Genomic DNA, 20,809 nt, shown 5'->3' with positions numbered 1-20,809 from the left:
GTGGAATGTGCATGGGTGCGCTGCCTTTTTGAAAGCAACCAAAGGCAAAACTGCCATGCTCCCCATTGCTCCTTTGAGCATAAACTTTGTTCCCTGTTAAGGGATATCAACAAGCGTGTTCATGGTCAATCATGGATGCCGCCAGGTAATTGAGGTTTCTGTGTTTGCAGCGAATAGGTGTACTTTTATTTCTAATTTTTAAAACTTAGATTTTGATAGCAGTTTGAAGATATAGAAAACATTGTTTTTTATGTGAAAGTGGCATTTCAATTTCATTGTTCTAAATCTTTAAAAAATTTTTATCATGTTTAAACTTAAGTTCAAACATAGGTGACCCCTCTGGCATAAACAACCGTTTAGTCATGAAACTATATTACAAAGTTCAATGAACCCCTAATTAACACCTCAGTTTTAATATCAACCAAAATACTTGTCACCTGTACTGTACAATATGTATTAGAGATTTGTCCAAAGTAGGCCTACTGTTTGATGTGAATTCAACTGTACAGTACTTACATGTATCAAATCCATTTTTTGGTGACAACAGTTTCAAGCTATAGGCTACTTTATAATAGCCTTGTTTGAACTTCTTTTTTTCTAGTGCCACCAACGACCTAGGAAAGAAAAAAGCAAGGTAGGCAGGGTTGTCGGTCTGATGAAGAGCTGCATAGCAGCTGCTGTGACATTTGTGAATTCACTGAATTCACATGAATACCATTTCTTATTTCACAGATACTAGGCTAACCTCCTATAGGCTCCCAGAAGATGTCCATGCTGAATCCAGGGACAAGTATTAACTTTGATGGCCATGTATTGGAGGAGCAAGCAGAAGCGGAACTGGAAAAAGAAGATCAAAGATGTCAGCAAGAGGTATTATTGTAGGCTTATGTTATAACCACTGACCAGTAAGGCTGTGATTTACGGGTTTACAAGTTTGTGCATGGGTACCTTATTTAATTTACAGGTACCTGAGGTACAAGTATCACCAGGGATAATGCTGGTTTCATACTTTCCTGCCGCTCTGACACAGGGTTCGCAGGTTTGTTAAAACCACTTGGCAAAAACAGTTTTTGCCGGTAAATATGGCAAAAACTAAAAAAGTGATCTATAGTTCAGTTTTTTCGTCTCAAAACAAATTATTAAGTTACGAAAATTATTTCCTGAGTGTAACAAGGTCAGATTTTGTAATTATAAGTAACATATTAAAAGAAATTAAAGATATGGGTTTTCATTGCTCAAGTGCATTTAACCGATATGTGGCAAAAATCAAATTTTAAACTTGTTCCTTTTAAGGACTTGATAAGACAAAAAACTATTGAATGATTCACTAAAAGTTTTGTGATACTGTTTATGAGCTTTCTATGTTGCTTTTTAATATTTGAGTGACTATATGTGGGTTTTTGCCGGTTTAAACCAGGCAAAAACAGGTTTTTGCCAGTTTTTGCCACTTTGCCGGCAGGCAAAAAACGAACCCTGGAGCCTCTGAAGATGATTTTGCTTCACTATGCAGTTGCACCAGAAACGCCGGCGGTGACCAGCGGCAACCCGATATATTGATCACTCCACCGCTCTTTCCTTTCTTTTTTTTCTTTTTTAAAGAAAAAGGCTTAGTGGTACGACGGTTGTTGTTTTCAATTACATTTTTTGACCACTTTTTTACTGCTAAATTTTCAAGCACTTTGATAACATGGGAAGGGGGTAAAAATATGTTCTCAAGCAAGTGCATTATTTTAGAGAAGCAGTAGGGCCCTACACACAGGCACACTGAGACCCGGGCTGAGACCACCCTCCCCATTAACCTCAACATACTTGACTCCTACACCATGTAAAACTTATAACACTTGAAATAAATCACAGTTCTGTACATGTAAATATAAAAATTTTGTATGGTAGGTCAGCTCATTTAACTCTTCCTGTATTAACTCACCTTTTTTGAACTCACCCTTGACCCACTCCTTGCTTCTTCATAGCAAATTATACTATAAATAGCCACTTAGAGATCAAGATTGGCGAACAAAAGAAACTATTTTCAATACACTAATCCTGTAATATCATTGCTTTGAAGATCTAGAATATTAAATATCATTGATCTAGGCCTATTAATTATGTAATAGTTTGCCAAATGCGTGCAAGTACATGTGCCATTATGTTTATTTTTGTTTTGATGGAAATACAGTGATGCCAATACCTATCATGGCAAGATAGGTGATCAGTAATTCAAAAACTTTTTTGCTGTTCAAACAACTTACATTTTCTACCTGAGATGAGATGAAAATACCTTACATGTAGGTATCAACTATTTTTTCTTCCATGGTATCAACAAGTAAGCTGTTTATTTTTTTGAGAAAAACTTTATCAAAAAAAAATTGAAAAAACTTACCATTAGATTTTTCCTACAAAATGTTTTGTCTTTTCAATAAACAATATAATGTTTGTCTATTGAAGAACTTCTATGCCAAATGCTCAGTAATAAACTTTACTTCAGTGAATTCATTAGGTTTGTACTTCAAATTTTAAAAATATTAATTAGAAAATACTTACTGGTTTTGTCAAGCAAAAATTACCATTAAATGATAGATAAACTTTTGTTTGAAAACTGAAGTTTATTGATAACTGAAAAAGTAAGCTTAAAGCATGGCTTATTTCCTTCCAAATGCCAAATATTCCTGGGAGGGAGCAATGAGGGAACCCGAGCAATGATGTGTACTCAATACATTCACTGGCAGCAAGTTGGCTCATCTTCTCTGCTTTGAACAACAACTCTAGTACTATAGCCAAAATAATTAATTCTCGATCATGAGAGCCAACTTGGGTACGCAGAGTTATTTGCGTCGAGCGTACTACGCAAATACCGGCGCTTACTGCGCAAACACAGCTTCTGAGAATTGACCAATCACACGGTCGTTGCTAGGCAAGGTCAAGGTTCGGTCATGCAGGTCGTGTGATCTTGTTATTCTATGAAAAGTACGCTGACGCAGAAGGTACATCCTATCATGATCAAGAATTTGTTGTTTTGACTATAGTATTATCTCGATGGTAGTTTACTAATATTATATTCTGCTTTATTCATCTTCTAATATCAATATAAAAAAGCACACTTCTATTTCATAGTTATTGCCAGATTCATAATTTCTGGATCATTAAGCTTTAAAATGGTATGGTATGTAACTCAGGAGTCAGGATTGCTCCTTCAATTGGAGTATGAGAGTCAATATCTCAATTCTTTTGTTTTCTAGTATGTTCAATGAACCATATCTCCTTTTCTTCCCAGACAAATTTCCGCTCATTTTGTGAGAACGGGTCTCATTAAATCATGATCAGGTTTGCCAAAACTTTTCACCCCATTGAAAATCCACCCAAAATATAACTGTCCAGAAATCAGTAATACTATACTTTGATCAGCTCGTAATTGACAGGAATTATAGCGTTTTACCACTTCGCCAAAAAGTAGACCCACATATAATTGATCTACCTTGGCTATATTTTGCGTGTTAACCCCCTGAGCACTACCTGCTGATCTAACAACATTGTCTCTGATTGGTGAATTACATGATATCTTTACTTTAAACACCAATCAGAATGGAACTTTGCAAATAATTCACCCCAATTTTTTTGTGTGGTGAAATTATTCTTACAATGTTGCTGATTGGTCTTATTGATAATGAAAACTTTTTTTTGGCCAATCAGCATGTAGTTCTCATGGGGTTAAAAAAGTACAGTACCGTAGTCAAAGTATGGGACTTCAAATAGTAATCTGTAATACTTCTGGTGAAATGTACATGTCACAAGACAATTCTCCAAATAAAATATATTATTAATATTAATCCGCGATGTTTTAAGGCCCGCAGATTACGAACTGACCAAACTATAATCAAGCATTTTGAGAGACAAAATTGGTGTAAATTATATTAATTATTATTAGTTTTATGTTAAAATAAATTCAAAACTTTCTGATTTCAGTTGTGATCTTTGTTGCAAAATTTTGTAAAATGGGTTAAAATTAATGCTTATCAGCTCAAAAGTAGCTCAAAAGTCGCAAATCGCAGTGGCCACTTTCTGGTCTTGGGACAGTTAAAAGTAGCCTATTTGGGCTAGAAAATTGCACATTTGGCAACCCTGAATGTGCTATTCAAAGACCTGAATCATTAAAATTACATCAAGGTAAGAACTTCCTAGTTTAGTTCAAAAGAAATCTTGAAAATACTTGAACGAGTTGGTATTGATTACCTGAAAAGAAGAGGAGGTGCTGTCATATGTCAAGCTTATGAATAGATATGGATTAGTTATTGATATTGTTTGGTAGGGGTTGGTAGGGGGTGGTAACAATGGATCAGAGCTATTTCAAGTATGGAGTTCAAGGAAAGGTCATTATCTAAAAGGACACTGGAAGAAGGTGACATTATAAGGCAGGGGCAGTAGAATACTACTGTCCCTGAAATCAGGAAGGAATATTGAATTCTATCCCAGATGTTTTTTTGAGGATTTTCTGTTTGCATTAGGGGTAAGTTAAATTTTGTGATTTTACTTTTTTTAGTACAAAAGTTGAATTTACTATTTATTTTATTTATCTTTTTTATTTTTGTTTCAAATCAATTATGACTAAGCATTTTGCATATATACATGTAGTGTAGGCCTATGTATTTGGTATACCATTTTGTATTTTTGATGTAGCTCATTTTGTATTTTTAGTATAATAAACTTTCAATGATTTTTTTATTATAAATTATTTTGTGTGTATTTGAAGTTGTTTTTTGTTTTTTGTTTTAAATAAAATATTGAATTCAGTAACTGCATATTATAATAACATTATTTAAAATGTGTAAATTGTTGTTTTTATATATTTAAATGTATCTATCTATCTCTACATGTATAATTAATGTTTTATAGGATAGTAAATTAGGTTAATTTTTTGTTTAAAAAAACAAACATTTTTTTATACATGCATAAGATTTTCAGGTTGGGTGAAGTTCTGGTTCTATTTATTACTAGTTTAAAGTTTTTTTAAACAACTGCTATTTTACAATTTATTTAGGCCTACTTTTATTGCTTGAAAATATGTTTAAAAAAAGAAAAGAATTTCCATGAATTGCTTAAATTTTTAAGACTAAAACAATTAGGGTCCTTTTAACCACAGTATGATAAAACTAGGCTAGACGACTCTCCCAAAAGATGTGTGGCGATGAACTCGGAGTTACGATGAACATCGGTGAGTTTGATTTTCGCTCTCCATTTGAAGATCTTCACGATATCGAATCGCTCATATGCAAGGTATGTATTCCCAATGTGTAGATATCAAATCTTTCTTGAGGTGGAAACATGTTATAAAGAGTATAGTTTGCTGTACTAGCAAGTTTGTTGCTGTTCAGATGGAAATATATGGGTCTAGGTTTTTGGGTGACAGATCTAAGGGGTCTTTGGGTGACACAGCATGTGCTGGTAATGGGGGTCCTTGGGTGACAGCGATGATGAAAAAGGGGTCTTAACAGTCCTACATACGCGTCACCTCCAAAGTGAGAGTGCCCCACCCCCCCTAGATTTCAGCACATCACATTAAAGGTCCCATTGGGCGCCCCATTCCTTTTTTAAAGGAATTTTTATTTATGGTGGTTCGTACAGATAATTGATTGTTTATAGAAACACTAAAAACAGCTTGTGAGTGAATTTTCTAAATTTGATTTTTATAAATGTGACTTGACCTTGACCATGATGACGTTTAAAAAATGGCTTTAAAATCGAAATTTTAGCTTCCATTTTCTCCCTCCTCTCAAGATGTGTGTGATAACGGATATTTGTGATGAGTGAATTTTGTCAACAACTTACGGAACATTCAAAAGATCAAGCACAATGATAATATTATCATCATATCCTATGTTTTCAAAAATGCTGATATATTCATCTGATACTTTAATTCTTTTGGGGAGTGCAGTCTACCACAGTACCACTATGATAAAATGTCTCATCATCAGTCAGCTGCGGAGCAGGCGACTACAAGCTTTCCCCAACTGTTGCGATCTTAGGCAAGCAAAACAATTTTGTTTGGCTGTAGCATCCCTTCAGTATCTCCCAGGAGGTGCTGGACACACTGTAAGTACAGTGTGTGCGGCCGTCCAGGTTTCCACTTCCGGTGTGGTGAAATATAAAGGGCATATTCTTTGACAGGCTCGTCATCTTCAAGATGCAGTATATAGCCGAGAAATTTGACTTTGGCAACCAGTGGAATTAATAGTGTTGGTCAGATTGTAGATGGTTTCATTTGGAATCTGATTCACATGCTTGGTGTTTAACATGACTCTGTAGCAAGATGTTGCAAAGGCATTGATCTTGTTTTCCATCCGGGGGTACTGAAGTTTGGTTTTGGTAGGGACGTGCCGCTGAGATTTTGGAAGTAGACCCATAAATATACCAATTTTTCAAGAAATTTGGACCCATTGGTATACCAAAAGTCAAAAATTTCAGCCGAATTTACCCAAAATTGTCTTAGTTTTTACAAATTTTCCCAAAATTTTGGGAAAATTTTGGCTAGATTAAGGAAAAATTGGGCTGTTTTCCGAAAAAATTGAGAAAATTGTGAAAAAGGACCCATTCATATACCAAAATAGGCTTTGAAAAAGGGGTCATTGATATACCAGAAGGCTGAAAATGCTACCCATGTTTGCGTGCACGTCCCAGTATGGTCATTTGTACTGAGTACCCCCGGGTTTCCATGTCCTTGGTGATTACCCATGACTCACACCCGTACAGAAAGACAGTAACACAAGTTGTCTCAAACAGCTTGATTCACAATGTTTGCGCATAAAGTTACTGAAACCCAAAAATGGACCAAACTGGTAACATTTTACCCTTGATCTTTGTGCCAACAAGATCCCAGCCCATCAATTGTTTAATCGAACGCAAGTCTGTCATAATGGGATCTTGGTGGCACTCCGACCTTTCACAAACACTTGTTAGGGGGCTTGATGTAAAAAGAAAAAAAAGTTTATTTAGATATTAAATCCATGAGTGATGATGAACCGTCGATGTCAGGATGTAAAAAAATTGCCACTCAATATACATGTAGATAAAAATTGATTTTCCTCCCAATTTTACTCATATCTTCTACATCTATACCTGATAACCATCAGCTATTAGTTTATCCCTCAGTGTTTCATTTGTTGGAACCCCAGTATTACGATATCATCACATGACCCGGACACTTGCACAATTTTAGTCCTTTTTTCCTGATTTTTCGTCAGAAAGTGATATCGGCTCTATCGATATTATTGGATAGTCGATTTATCGATAATAGTACCGATATATTGACGGTCCTTAGTTAGTGATACAAGTTTTGTGATTTATTTCTCCCTTAGCTTCGAGATCTTCTGACTACAGCTCTTCCAGATGACCTCTTGGATGATGAGAGCTCCTCTTTGTCTTCATCTTTGTCACCGGACAAAAACTCAAGGTGAGGCTTACAAAAAATTATCTTTGATTTGATGAAGAAATGTGATGAATCTATTTTACCCCTAGATGAAATGAGGCACATTTTGGCATACTGTCAGGAGTATCTCCATTTATTTGTAAGCCAGAATTGGATTTAACTTCAGCTTATATCCAATAAAATACGGACCCAGAGGGTACCGTTATAATACATCAAACTTGGCTTAACTTTTCAAGAGAAAACTTCTCAAGAGAAGTTTACATACATTTATTGAGTCAATCCTTTAATATAAATTCCTTAGAAAAGTGCATATACATTAATCCTACTTTCCTGAAGCCGGAAACATTCAGGAAAGTAATCTGGATAATTGACATGACTCAGTACACCGGTCGATCTTACCGTTTCCGATGTTGATTAAGATACTTCTTGCATCGATCCCGAGATGCGGAAAAACCAATAGTCATTTTGTCCCACATAAATGAATAAATAACAAAAACCCCGATCCCCGAGTGGACTCACCCATTCGGTGACGTCACACTACGATAATCACCCTTATCCTCCTTGGTTTCTAGATGAGATAGACGTGTGGATTTTTCTTTACCAACGCTAAGTATCATTACGAACCAAAGGGCGAGATATACAGTTTGTTTGTTACACTGAGGTAAAAACCAACCAGTATAGTCGCTAGGGAGATAGTTTTGACGACATTTTTTCGCTAGAAAAGTGACAAAAACGATCCAAAAACTTAGCTTGTATGTGTGTTTCCGTTCATATACGGGACACACGTTTTCAAAATGGCCGCCCTTAGGATGCCATTTTATTTTTGTTCTCACGTAAAACAACTATAACAGACTAGTAAGTTACAATAGATGTTTGTACAGTACTGTGTATACATGTATGGTGAGTGATTATCGCTATGTTTATGGTGTGCTCTATCGTTATATCTTTCAGTGCGCGTCTGATGACGAGTTACTGCTAAGAGTTCGGTGGGTTTCGAAGGACCAGCCTGACAAATCTTCCCCAAAAGGTTTTCAGTTTTTCATCCCTTTGTATATATATTTTTATATCATACCACTACATCAGCGTCAGCCACTGTGCGTGTGGGTCTGTTTATTGGGCTTGAGCTTGTGTTCGGGGGTAGTGCTGTACGCTCCCGATTACTACAATGTCTAGGCCTTGTCAATCATGCCCTTCCCTTGTGCCAGAGTGGGACCCGCATCCACTCTGCTACTCCCACAGGGATTGCTCTAAATCAAATAAGTGTGCTTCCTTTTGCATAGGCTTATCGGACATCCACTTGAGGATTTAGAAAGTAGCGCTTCGTTTAGGTCTTGACACAGACAGAAGACGAAGACTAAGAAACAGAAGCCTACAGGTAAGATTGATATGGTAGGTACTAGCGAGGCGGCAAGGGCCACGCTAAGGTAACCTCTGGGGCTCCGGTCCCGGGCAAGCAGGCGGACCCTCCGGGACTGCTAGCGAGCCCGAAGGCCTAGCAGCCAGCGAAAGCACTGACTTTACGTCTAAGCTAGTAGCAGGCAGCAGGGCGGTACTTGCCCTAACAGGCGAGTACCAGTCTACCAGTGAGATCTCTAGCGAGCTTCTTGCAGGTGGACACCCGTCTATTGCTGGCGAACGAGCGGGTCTAGCACCCGCGAAGTAGCCGGCGACGGACAGTATGCCAAGGGTACCCGGGCTTGCCTGGGTTGAATCTAGCATACAGCGTGCAGCGGACTTGCCTCGGCGGTCTGCAGCACGCAGCGTGCGTGCAGTGGAACCCCGGCTTGCCTGGGTTGATCCACGCACACGCAGCACGCCTTTCGCCCCGCAAGGGTCGAATGAAAACGTGCATGGGTTTAGCAGAGACGATACCGGGGCTAACGCTTCAGGTGTAGTCTTAGCAGAACCAACTGGGGTTGTCACACGGCAGCGTTCCATGGTGGGACCGCCGAGTGATTCCCTGGGCCTTGGAATGGCTGCCGGCTGTCCTCCGGGACTGGCTAGCGGCTATACGGGGTTGGGCTCGCAGTCTCTCACGGGACAGCGACCCAAGTGCAAACAGTGGCAGCTACCGAGGCGAGCTACGGCTTGACTTCAGTGGTAGCCACTATGCACGCAGCCCATAGCTGCCGTGAGTGGTCCGCCACACACAGCGACCTTGGGCGAGGCTCAAGAGGTTAGGGTAGGTAGTTTGAACAGCCTGGCTGATCAACAACCCACTTATGTCCTCGAGAGCCAGCAGAGCGTGGGTGATCCATTACAGTCAATGGGTCAATTACCCTCTTATGATCGATCACTATCTATTCAGCGGAGCATGGCTCCATTGATTGATACTGCCTATTCAGGTAGCGAGGTGACTGATCGAGGGTATACACGCTCAGCTACCCGTGATACTAGGCAAGCTCCTTTTAGCCAAGGGACAGCCAGTATAGCGGGGCACCCATACACACGGCTTGATCCTCTAGCGGGGAACGCTGTGAGGCCTGGGTACAGTGGTACGCATCCGGGGGCCCTACCGGGCACCTACGCTACAACCACGCAGGTACCGCAGTACTCGTCCTGGTTACCACAGTCTCTGTGGCAACAGGGGAGGCGGTACTGGTACTGCCGTTCCATGGGGTTTCCCTGGTGGCGGATCCTTTCAGGGTCAGCTACCAACAGGGTATGCCCCGTGGTATCCGCCGCAGGGTGGTTTCTTCCACGGTCTTCCACCGTGGCAAGTGCCGCCTAGCGTTGGGCAAGTAGTACCACCAGTTGTTACCCAACCCGGGCGGCGAGTGGCTAACCCTGATACAGCTCAGGGTAGGCCGCACACTGCTATGGCTAGGGCGACAGCAGCGAGAGCGTGCGGATCCCGGGGTGCTATAGCTAGCATCTCGGGGTCTAGCGGGAGTACTCCCTCTTCTGCTGGTGTTCAGTTGGCTAGCCACACGGTGGCGACACCTCCCTGTCCACCTTCAGATGCCCGTCGTCAGATCTCTTCCTCATCAGAGAGTGAGTCAGAGTCTGAAGGCGAGGGAAAGGAGTCGGAAGATGAAACCAGTAGCGACTCACAGTCTGATGAGACTGTGCAGCTAGCTTCAGGTATCCTTCCCCGCTTCCCGTGAGGAACTCGCTAGCAATGGTCTGCCTGCGGACACCGCTGAGGTGATGAGCCGTGTGGCCCAAGGTTTGGGCCTGGCTTTCTCTCAGGAGGAGTCCGTTCAGGAGGACCAGGGCATCTTTTCAGTAGGATGCCCAGCTAGCGCGTCCACACAAGGGTCGCCTGCACTTGCATTCCCGGCGGACCTCAAGGGTAGGTTTCGTGGGGCTGTCAGGCTCGCTGGAGCTTCGGCGCCAGCGTGCTTGCACGCTTCCACTGCGTGTTTCGCAGGAGGACTCTGAAACCTACCTCAGGGTCCCTGACATGGATCAGAGTCTCTAGCGTTGCCAGCGCCTGCCGCTAAGCGGCCAAGGCGCCGCATGGGTTAAGCCAGTTCTCCCCAGTGGGAGGAGGAGCTAAAGCTCATCGATAGCGAGCACGCAGCGCTTATCAAATGGTAAACTCTAAGCGTCGCTACCACGCTTGCCGAGCACCTCGGTAGGAAGGTAGCGAATGATTTGATGAAAAAGCGACCACGAAACGTCGGAACTCTTCAAAAAAAAATTTTGAGGTTAGAGGTCAAAGATCCAGTCTCCTGTATTATGTACCCAAATCAGGGGTTGTGATACAAAAAAAAATAGGTAATTTTCTCTAAAAATAATTTTGGTATATTAGACCAACAATTTTTCTGATTTTAGAAAATGGACTTATATTTTGGAGGTCAATTTGACCTTTTTTCCCACTCGCTGCACAATGTGGGCTTTTACTGCATCATAAAAGATTCAACTTGAAAAATTCTTTTTCAGCCTCTCTGAGCCTTACTTGCAAATGCAAACTTTGGAGGTGCATAACATGAGGTCAATGTCATCATTTGTGCCAACCTGCATTTTGCATTTTTAAAAGTACCAAATGGTTGACATTAATAAAAACCAAGAAGAAAAATTTTTGGGATCTTGATGTATAACTGATAACAAGTAAAAAAAAAGTGGAATCATGTAAACTAATTTGATGGTCAAAGTTCATACTTTGCGCCCTTGGCAAACTTCAAAGCATCATAAAAGTAGAACTTTGACCATCAAAATCCCAAGATCCCATCTTAGTTTGAAATTAAACTTCCATGGCATTTCTGATTTTCAAGTAAAAAAAAGTGGGATCATGTTGGCGCTAATTCATTAACAGAGGTCAAAGTTCATACTTCCTACAAAATTAAACAATTTTTAGCCTAAATTAATTCAGCAACCTTTCACTCAAATTTTGCAAAATATGACTAAGTATTTTGACAAAAATTTTTTTCACTCTCACCAACTACCATGATGGAATCAGCATCATCTGAAATGCACTCACACAAGTTTCTATGAGACATGTCTGGTGATCCCTCTTTGAAAAAAATTCGCACAAAGTATGAACTTTGACTCTATTGAATTAGTGCTACCACATGATCCCATTTTTTTTTTTACTTGTTATTAGTTATACATAAGCCCTTTATCCAATCATCCAAAAAGTAAGATGGGATCTTGTTGGCGACATTTATATTATGGGTCAAAGTTCCACTTTTGTGCTGCACATAGGCAAAATAATGCCAATTCGCAACAAAGTATGAACTTTGACCTCTATTGAATTAGTGCGCCCACATGATCCCACTTTTTTTTACTTGTTATCAGTTATACATAAGCCCTTTTATCCAATCATCCAAAAAGTAAGATGGGATCTTGTTGGCGCACATTTTTATTGCGGGTCAAAGTTCCACTTTCGTGCTGCACATAGGCAAATATGCATCACTTTGGCACAAAGCGTGAGCTTTGACCTCTTTTATATTAGTGCGCCCACATGATCCCAATTAGCTGTTGCTTGTTTTTTGTCTACTGGTCGCCAAAGAAGCTAGACGATGAAAAATAAAATTGGGATCTTGTTGGCGCATCTTTTGTGATGCAGTAAAAGCCCACATTGTGCAGCTTAGTGGGAAAAAGAGGTCAAATTGACCTCCAAAATGAGGCTAAGTCCATTTTCAAAAATCAGAAAAATATGAAGATCAAGAGATCCCAAGCTAATTTTATCAGTTATAGAAGAGAATTACCTCTTCTTTGATGAAATCCTATTCGGAGAGTCAGGTGACATTGGCGCGCAATAATACAAGCGCGCAAAAATGTGCAAAAATAGGAAATTTTGACCTTTGACCTCTGTTAACTCTGTGCGCCAACGAAATCCCAAAAATTTTTTTGCTGAAAAATGAAACTTGCCATGGAGGTCTTTAATTTCAAACTTGTTCGGACTTGGGATCTTGATGGCGCAGCCCGTTATGATGCTTTGAAGTTTGCACGAGGGCGCTTTTCATCAAATCATTGGATGTGCTGATTTTGTGCGCCATCAAGATCCCAATTTTTTTTCTTGGTTTTTGTAATGTAACCATTTGGTACTTTAAAAAAATGCAAAATGCAGGTTGGGATGATGATGGCGCATGATGTTATGCACCTCCAAAGTTTACCATTTGCAAGTAAGGCTCAGAGAGGCTGAAATTTCAAGAATTTTTTTAAGCTGAACGAGGGCGCTGTGCAAGCTCATATTTTACATGTGAGTTGTTGGTGCTAATATGTACCAAAATAATTTTTTAGAGAAAATTCTATTTTTTTTTGTATCACAGATGGGTACATAATAAGGGAGATTGGCTCTTAATCTGTTAGCGGTGCTAACAGCTAACCTCAACGAGAGTTCTATGGGCCTAGCCCATAGGATGTCATCTCGCCGCCGGGAGAATGCCTGTCTGTCCCTCCAGTCAACTTACGGCTCCGACGGTGCTGATGCAATGAAGAAGTCAGACTCGGTGGGACAGGGGCTACTCTTTGGACAGGCCTTTGCGCTACGGTTGAGGACCGGCAAAGAAGGCCACCAATGAGAGCACTCTGAAGAAGTCGGAGGCTGCCCTGACCAAGGGGAAGGGCAGTAAGGCGAAGAAGAAGCACAAGAAGAAGAAGTCTTCTAAGCGTTCTTCAGCGCCAGCTCCGGCTTCAGCAGGACGCGCACCACAGACTACACCCGAGCCCGAGGCTACTCCAGCACCTCCCACAAAAACTGGGAAGCGCAAGAGTAGTGCTGGAGCGTATGGCAAGCCCCCGAAGAAGCGCAGTTCTTCTAAGGGTGGCAAACCAGATCGGTCCTGAGGGCACGGCGGTCGACAGTCCATGCCGGCAGGCCTTGGACTTCCACAGGATTCCCCTGTGGGCGGCCGCTGTGCATTACGCCCAGAGATGGCATGCCATCTCACCGGCGCCTGGGTATTGTCAGTGGTCAGTGGGGTTACAGGCTGGAATTTACCAGCCACCCTCGTGCGCCTGCACGATTCAGAGGTCCACGGTAGTGCCGCCAGACGGCCCCCAGCGTCGGGCACTACTGTCAGAGGTCACTCAGCTTCTCACGAAGCAAGCGATTGTCCCGGCCTACCCCCCCTTTCACCAAGGGGTTTTGGAGCACGTCTTTTCTGGCTCCAAAGAAGACCGGCGACTGAGGCCCATTCTGAACCTCAAGCCGTTGAGCGAGTTCATCAGGCCCAAGAGGTTCAGAATGGAGACTCTCGCCGGTGCTAGCCTGCCCCATCAAGGGTATGTGGGCGGCATCGCTAGATCTCTCGGACGCATATCTGCATGTTCCGATCGCACCTCAAGATCAGAGGTTTCTACGCTTCAAGGTACAGGGTCAAACTTACCAGTTTCGATGCCTGCCATTCGCTTGTCCACCTCCCCAGAGTGTTTACACTCCTGGTCAGGGCGGTGGCAGCGTACCTGAAGCGCAGGGGAGTCAACATGTGTTGCTACCTGGACGATTGGTTCATTTACGGACGCACCCGCTGGAGACACAGTGTCTCGTGGAGTTAGTAGTCCGGACGGTGCGGTACCTGGGATTTCTGATCAACGTCAAGAAATCCAATTTGGTCCCGACGCAGACACCACTATTCTTAGGGGCCCAGATCAACCTCAAGGAGGGGATCGCGGTGCCCTCACCCGAGAGGGTGACGAACATGGCGAGTGTGCCCGACTCTTGGCGAGTCAGAGGGGCACCCGCTGTGGCATGGATGAAGGTTTTGGGCCTTATGGCCAGTATGGTAGACCTCGTGCCGTACTGCCGCTTTCACATGAGGCCTATACAACTACACCTTCTAGCCTTTTACAGGCCCAGTCGTCACCCAATATCCCTCGCGGTTCCGATGTCGGAGATCGCGCGAGAGGCACTCTGGTGGTGGACCCATCAGCCCAATTTGACTCAAGGTGTCAGGTTTCCTGCACCAGCGGTGCGTCACGTAGTGACGACCGACGCGTCAAAGCTGGGCTGGGGGGCCACATCCACGGGACTCAGTCTCGGGCCTATGGTCGGCCACGGAGGCGGAGTTCCATATCAACCTTCTCGAACTTTGGGCAGTGGAGAGAACTCTCCAGCATTTCGAGAAGGTGATCGTGGATCTCATATCGTTGTCCAAACAGACAACACAACCGTGGTGGCCTACCTCAACAGACAAGGGGCACCAGGTCACCACGGTTATGCCTGCACGCACTACCCCAGATAGGGTGGTGCAAGGCCAGGCAGATTACGTTGAGAGCGATGCACATAGCGGGAGTCACCAACATCCTCGCGGACGATCTGTCACGAGGAAAGGTGTCGGGACCTACAGAATGGTCCCTTGCTCCGCAGGTCGCCCAGACGATCTTCGAGGTGATGTACCACCCCTCGATAGATTTGTTCGCATCTCATCGAAATCATCAGCTGCCGGTGTATTGCTCGAGGGTCGCAGACCCACAGGCATTCGCCGTGGACGCTCTGTCCGTAGACTGGGGAGGAATGACTGCTTACGCTTTCCCCGATCTCACTGCTCGCAAGGGTGGTGACCAAGATCGGGAGGAGGATTGCAACGTCATTCTGATAGCACCGTTCTGGCGAAACACCTGTGGTTTCGACCGATGGTGGATCTACTAGCGGCTCAGCCGCGAGTACTCCCCGAGTTACCAAATCTACTCCGGATGCCCGGGGGAGAGGTACCAAGTCTACCACTAGAGCACCTGCAGTTAGCTGCATGGCCCTTATCAGGGAACGTGCGGCGGAGGGAGGCTTTTCATCAGAAGCTGCTTCTCTCATCGCCGGGGTAGACGAGTCTACCCTCCGTGCGTATAGTCAGCGTTTGGCTCCCTACTACGCATGGTGCGATGAGAGAAATACATCTCCTACTAGAGCCCCTGTGCCTCTAGTGGCAGATTTTCTGACAGAAAAGTTCAGGTCAGGACTTCAGCAGGCAACGATAGCCAACTATAAGTCAGCCATTCTCTCGATTCATCGGGATTTGAAGACGGGTCGACTATCAATTCAGATGGGTCCCTAAGTCTTCTTCTCGACGGTATGTTCAACGGCGCCGCCCGGAAAGGAAGGTGGTCCCTCCATGGGACCTCAACACAGTCTTGGAGTATATTAAGGGTCCCCTTTTGAGCCCCTGTCAAAAGCGACCCTTAAATACGCACTCTTAAGCGGCCTTTCTTCTGGCGTTGGCTTGGAGACGGCGCTGCTCAGAGTTGCACGCAGTCTCGAAGTCAGCCTCCGTGTTACTAACAACGGAGCGACGCTGTTTCTTCGCCCGGATTTCCTTGCAAAAATGAGCGAAGTACATTCCGACACTCGCCCTCTTCCTCCCCAATATTGGGCAGGGTTCGTCAATAGCCGAAGACAGGTTGTGGTGCCCGGTGAGGGCGCTACAGCACTACCTTGGCCGAACACAAACCTTAAGAGGGGCTCATGACCGCTTATTTATCACGCACGCAGAACCGCACGGTCCAGCCGCTAAACAGACTCTGGCACGGTGGCTGGTCCAGGTGTTGGTGGACTCGGGGCGGCAAAAGACGCCGCCTTCAAGGCCCACTCAACCAGATCTATCTCATCTTCGAGGGCCTACCATAGGGGGAACCCCATAGAAGAGATTTGTCAGGCTGTGTCTTGGAAGAACCCGTCGTCCTTTTCCACGGTTTACTACAAAAACGTAAACCAACGACCAGGCGATAAGTTCTCCAGGGCTATTCTGCGGAGATAATATGGTGGTTGGGTATCAGGTGTTTTATGGACAATCAGAATTCCAACATGGTAAGAACCAGTGTTTCTATTCTTAACCACTGAACTTTCAGTTCAGGGGTTTTTGTCTGTTCACGTAGTCTTTCTGTTTCCAGGCCGTGAGGGGGGGGAGATAGTTTGACCTCGCGATTACCATGCTACCCACTCTCCCGATCCTTATCAGATGCTGGCCAATCTTGTACCTCCATCCGTCGGTTACTTGCTAGATCGATCTTTCAGATGTTGATGCAAGAAGTATCTTAATCAACATCGGAACGGTAAGATCGACCGGTGTACTGAGTCTAGTCCCAAACAAAAATGTTTGGTAGACTCATAACCGGTGCGATCTTACCTTTCCGATGTTGATTATCCCGACCCCGCCCCTACAAGTTTGGCGAGTATGGGCTGCCCAAGTCGGATAAGGGGTGATTATCGTGTGTGACGTCACCGAATGGGTGAGTCCACTCGGGGATCGGGGTTTTTGTTATTTATTCATTTATGTGGGACAAAATGACTATTGGTTTTTTCCGCATCTCGGGATCGATGCAAGAAGTATCTTAATCAACATCGGAAAGGTAAGATCGCACCGGTTATGAGTCTACCAAACATTTTTGTTTGGGACTAATTTCGTTCAACTTCTCATGCACTATTTTTCAAATTTATTAGTTACGAATTATTACTATTTGTAAACACTTATGCAATTACCTATGGTGATCCAATTATTTTCATATAATTGGATTCAAGATTAAATTTGTGGCCCTGTCCCTTTTTTACCGCCACAATTTTCGACCTGGATAGTCTTTACTTTCCCCATAAATACAGAGTCTGTTCCCATCTACACACAGTGTTGGCTCACCCGTAAGATACAGGACCCTCCCGGGAATTTTCCGAGCCAATTCCTACACTACTTACCCGTAAGGTACGGAGCCTCTCTGGAACAAAGTGTGGCCCAACTTATCACAGAGAAGTTAACCCAACTTAATTTTTTGTATAAGGTACCGACCCTCCAGGGAATTTTCCCGGGCCCTTTTGCACACACACAAGAGAAGTTAACCAAAATTAATTCCTTGTAAGATACATAAATGAAATGCAATGAAGAATGAATGAATGAATGAATGAAAATGAATGAATTGAATACGGGGTCAACTTCTCAGAGAGAAGTTAACCCAAGTTTTAACTTGGGTTAACTTCCTTGTACAATACATTTTAAATGCATGAAAGAAATGAATTAATGAAAATGAATTAATGAATATGGGGCCCTCCAGGGTATTACCCCAAGCCCTTTTACACACACGCAAGTGTGGCCCCACTTCTTGTCTCGCAAAGAAGTTAACCCAAATTCCTCGTGAGATACGGGGCCCTCCAGGAATTTCCTCGGCCCTTTGCACACATGCAAGTGTGGCCCAACTTCTCTTTTCGCATAAGTTAACCCAAATTAATAAATTCCTCATAAGATATGGGGCCCTCCGGGAAATTTCCCTGGCCCACACATAAGTGTGGCTCAACTACTCTTCTTGCAGAGAAGTTAACCCAAATTAATTTCTTGTAAGATACGGGGCCCTCCAGGGTATTCTCAAGCCCTTTCCACACTCGCCAAGTGTGGCCCAACTTCTTAAAGAAGTTAACAGCAATGTATTAACCGGCAAGCTACAGAACCCTTTTTAAAGGGATTTCCTGAACACCTAGATCTGTATACCCAAATGTGGCCTAACCTCTCCAAGAGAAGTTAAAATGTGCACTTATTGAATCCTCTCCCTTGGTCAGCTTAACCGCCCTCTTCCTGGTAATTTGCCCATGCCCAGGAGCTACCATTAAAACGCAGACTGCAATACCCTTTAGGTCTAGATGTACCTCTATACCCCGTACGATATGGAAGCCTTCCCAGCCAACTACTGCTCCCAAGTGACTGTTTACAAAGGTATTGAATACTGGGATATGACCTAAATTTTTGGGTGTGGTGGGTGGGAAAATTTTCTTCACATTGGAGACCCAACCTTCTCCATCCATGACAGATAAAAATGTGCTTAATCCCTGACCAACTGGCAGTGTCAGAAGGTTATTAACCACTTTCCATTGGCTACTTCAAACAATAGACCCTAAACTTCATTGGCCCTTACATAAAGCCATTACTAGGCAACCAATCAATAAATCAATCATATTGATTTGTCCAAGCACAAGGTAAAAGTTTGTTTATTGTATAGATACAATAAACTTCATTATGGAGGGGAAGGGGTACTGGTCATTAACCAGGGGTCTCATGCATGACTAAATGTTCACATAAAATGGTCTTTTACATACTCCGGTACTTTACATAGTATTGTGAATATGCTATCTAAAACAAAGACTCTAAGAAAATGGATATACTTTGCACAATAAATCTCAGTATTTAGGGTCCTTTGATGAAAATGCAACTTTTTCCTTCCTCTTTTCATAGATTATCTGTTTGTACTTGCATTAATCAATGAATATGAGGACAAGCATGGATCGGCACACAAACTCACATGTGGCAATTTGTGGAAGTGAAACCCAAGCCGAAGTGGTAGAAGACCACGACATTCACCTGCATAACCTCAACCCGTATAATCACACTTCTTTTTATTGTGATTTTTCAGTCCAGAACCATGGCAAGATGATGATGAGCAACATGAGCAGCGTAGACACCAGGAACAGTTCCCAGATTGGGTCAACAATTTGGAAAGGTTAAGGAATAACTTACAGCATGGTCTACATCATCAGACTTCAACTCCACAAGTCGGTGTTAATTTACCCCCTCTGAAAACACCTGCCGCATATCAGGTTTGTATTATGTCTTAGCAATCTGCAGTCTTTAAGTTCCAAGTAACAACAACAACATGTTTACAACTAATGCAGAAAATCATAATTATAATGCTAGATATGCTTCTGACTTTGAATATCCAAATAATAAGCTTGAATTTTGTAATAAATCTATATATTTGCTACCAGGGTGTGAAGATTTGGAACAATATTCCAAATCAAGTTAAAAACTCCAGAAATCTGAACTCTTTTAAATGCACTTATAAAGATTCTTTTATTTCAGATTATAAAAAGTTAGAGTAATAATATTTATAATGGAGTATGGGACTTGAGGCCTCTGATTTATTTCTCACTTTCTCCTCCACTATGTTTTTCAGTAATTATATACTATTAATTTCTTGTGTTTTTAATGTACATTGTACTTTGCACATGTGGAAAGAATAAATTATGTTATGTTATGTTATAAATCTATCTAATGTAATTGACAACACAAAGTTTATACAGCTTCAAGTTATGGTGAGTCTTTAGAAATGCATAGCCAACATCAAGTGGAGATATTGACTTTTGGATCAAAATAAAAGCAGTTTATTAGGAATTGCATTGTGTAAAAACTTGTTAAAGTTCTTGTTAAGGGTGTATTCAAACTTTGACCTACCTAGCTCAAACAGGACAATCATATTAATAGGGAGTCTATTAAGTTATTGTATAGTAACATTTAAGGGTTGCCACTATCTGGGTTGCCAAACCCACCAATTTGGCTAGTACATTTAAACAGTGATGCCAGTACCATGCCTTAGGCACACAATTGGGCTACTTGGCGATCACTTGCCGCCAGTGTCAGGCCATGGCAGTAATTGGAAGTGTTTTCCTTTCAATTTAGCCGATTTATAAAGGTTTTGAATCTCTGAAGCTCCAAATTGCAATTACAATGGGTTTTGTGACCATTTATGGATCGGTCCGTAACTTAACATTGTACATGTATACCGGAAGTTTTTTTTAAAAAGTCAAACTGCTTTTCCGCCCAATTGGGTGATTTGCACTATAAATTCAGGTAAATTCGCTCAAATATCCGGTATTGGGAGCTTTTTTTTGGAAGCTTAAAAATTGGGCTACTTGAGAGGGCACTTTTTCAAATGGCTGCCAAAATCCTGCATAACGGCATTTGTACAGAGCAGAGCTGAACTAAAATGACTTTTATCCACTGATCTGATATCTATTTTTTTTTAACAAAAAAAAGAGTTATAAAACTATGGCAGTATTTCTCCACTTTAATAACAAGTAGTTATGGGTATATAACTTCTTTTTTTACCGATCTGATATTTTACTGATGACAGGCAGATGGGTACCGATCTGGTATCCAATCGGTTCAATAATAGAGAGCTTTTTATCAATTGACTGACAAATGTCTAGTTTGATGATTCCCAATAATTTAAACTAGAATTAAGCAACAGCAGTATCAT

The 20,809-nt window shown here is 42.3% G+C and overlaps 2 protein-coding genes across 3 annotated transcripts in view; one reads left to right on the top strand and one right to left on the bottom strand.

The window, feature by feature from the left end:
- LOC140142312 (disintegrin and metalloproteinase domain-containing protein 10-like) overlaps positions 1–1,968 on the bottom strand; it is a 41,123-nt gene extending 39,155 nt beyond the window's left edge. The window contains 2 exon segments of the mRNA XM_072164281.1: positions 746–837; positions 1,943–1,968. Coding sequence (XP_072020382.1) covers positions 746–837; positions 1,943–1,968 — 118 coding nt within the window.
- LOC140142989 (uncharacterized) overlaps positions 1–20,809 on the top strand; it is a 28,650-nt gene that overhangs the window by 7,665 nt on the left and 176 nt on the right. Inside the window, exons 1-4 of one of the 2 annotated variants that reach the window (XM_072165018.1) lie at positions 4,315–4,501; positions 5,135–5,268; positions 7,347–7,441; positions 19,187–19,370. In XM_072165018.1, coding sequence (XP_072021119.1) covers positions 5,170–5,268; positions 7,347–7,441; positions 19,187–19,370 — 378 coding nt within the window. In that variant the 5' untranslated portion in view covers positions 4,315–4,501; positions 5,135–5,169. Of the gene's footprint in view, positions 1–732; positions 871–4,314; positions 4,502–5,134; positions 5,269–7,346; positions 7,442–19,186; positions 19,371–20,809 lie in introns of those variants that run through there. The other variant, XM_072165017.1, reaches the window with a different exon arrangement.

The sequence above is a fragment of the Amphiura filiformis genome, chromosome 20, assembly GCF_039555335.1.
Source record: "Amphiura filiformis chromosome 20, Afil_fr2py, whole genome shotgun sequence".
In the NCBI taxonomy this organism is placed as follows: domain Eukaryota; kingdom Metazoa; phylum Echinodermata; class Ophiuroidea; order Amphilepidida; family Amphiuridae; genus Amphiura; species Amphiura filiformis.
This window is presented reverse-complemented; position numbering and strand designations above follow the sequence as displayed.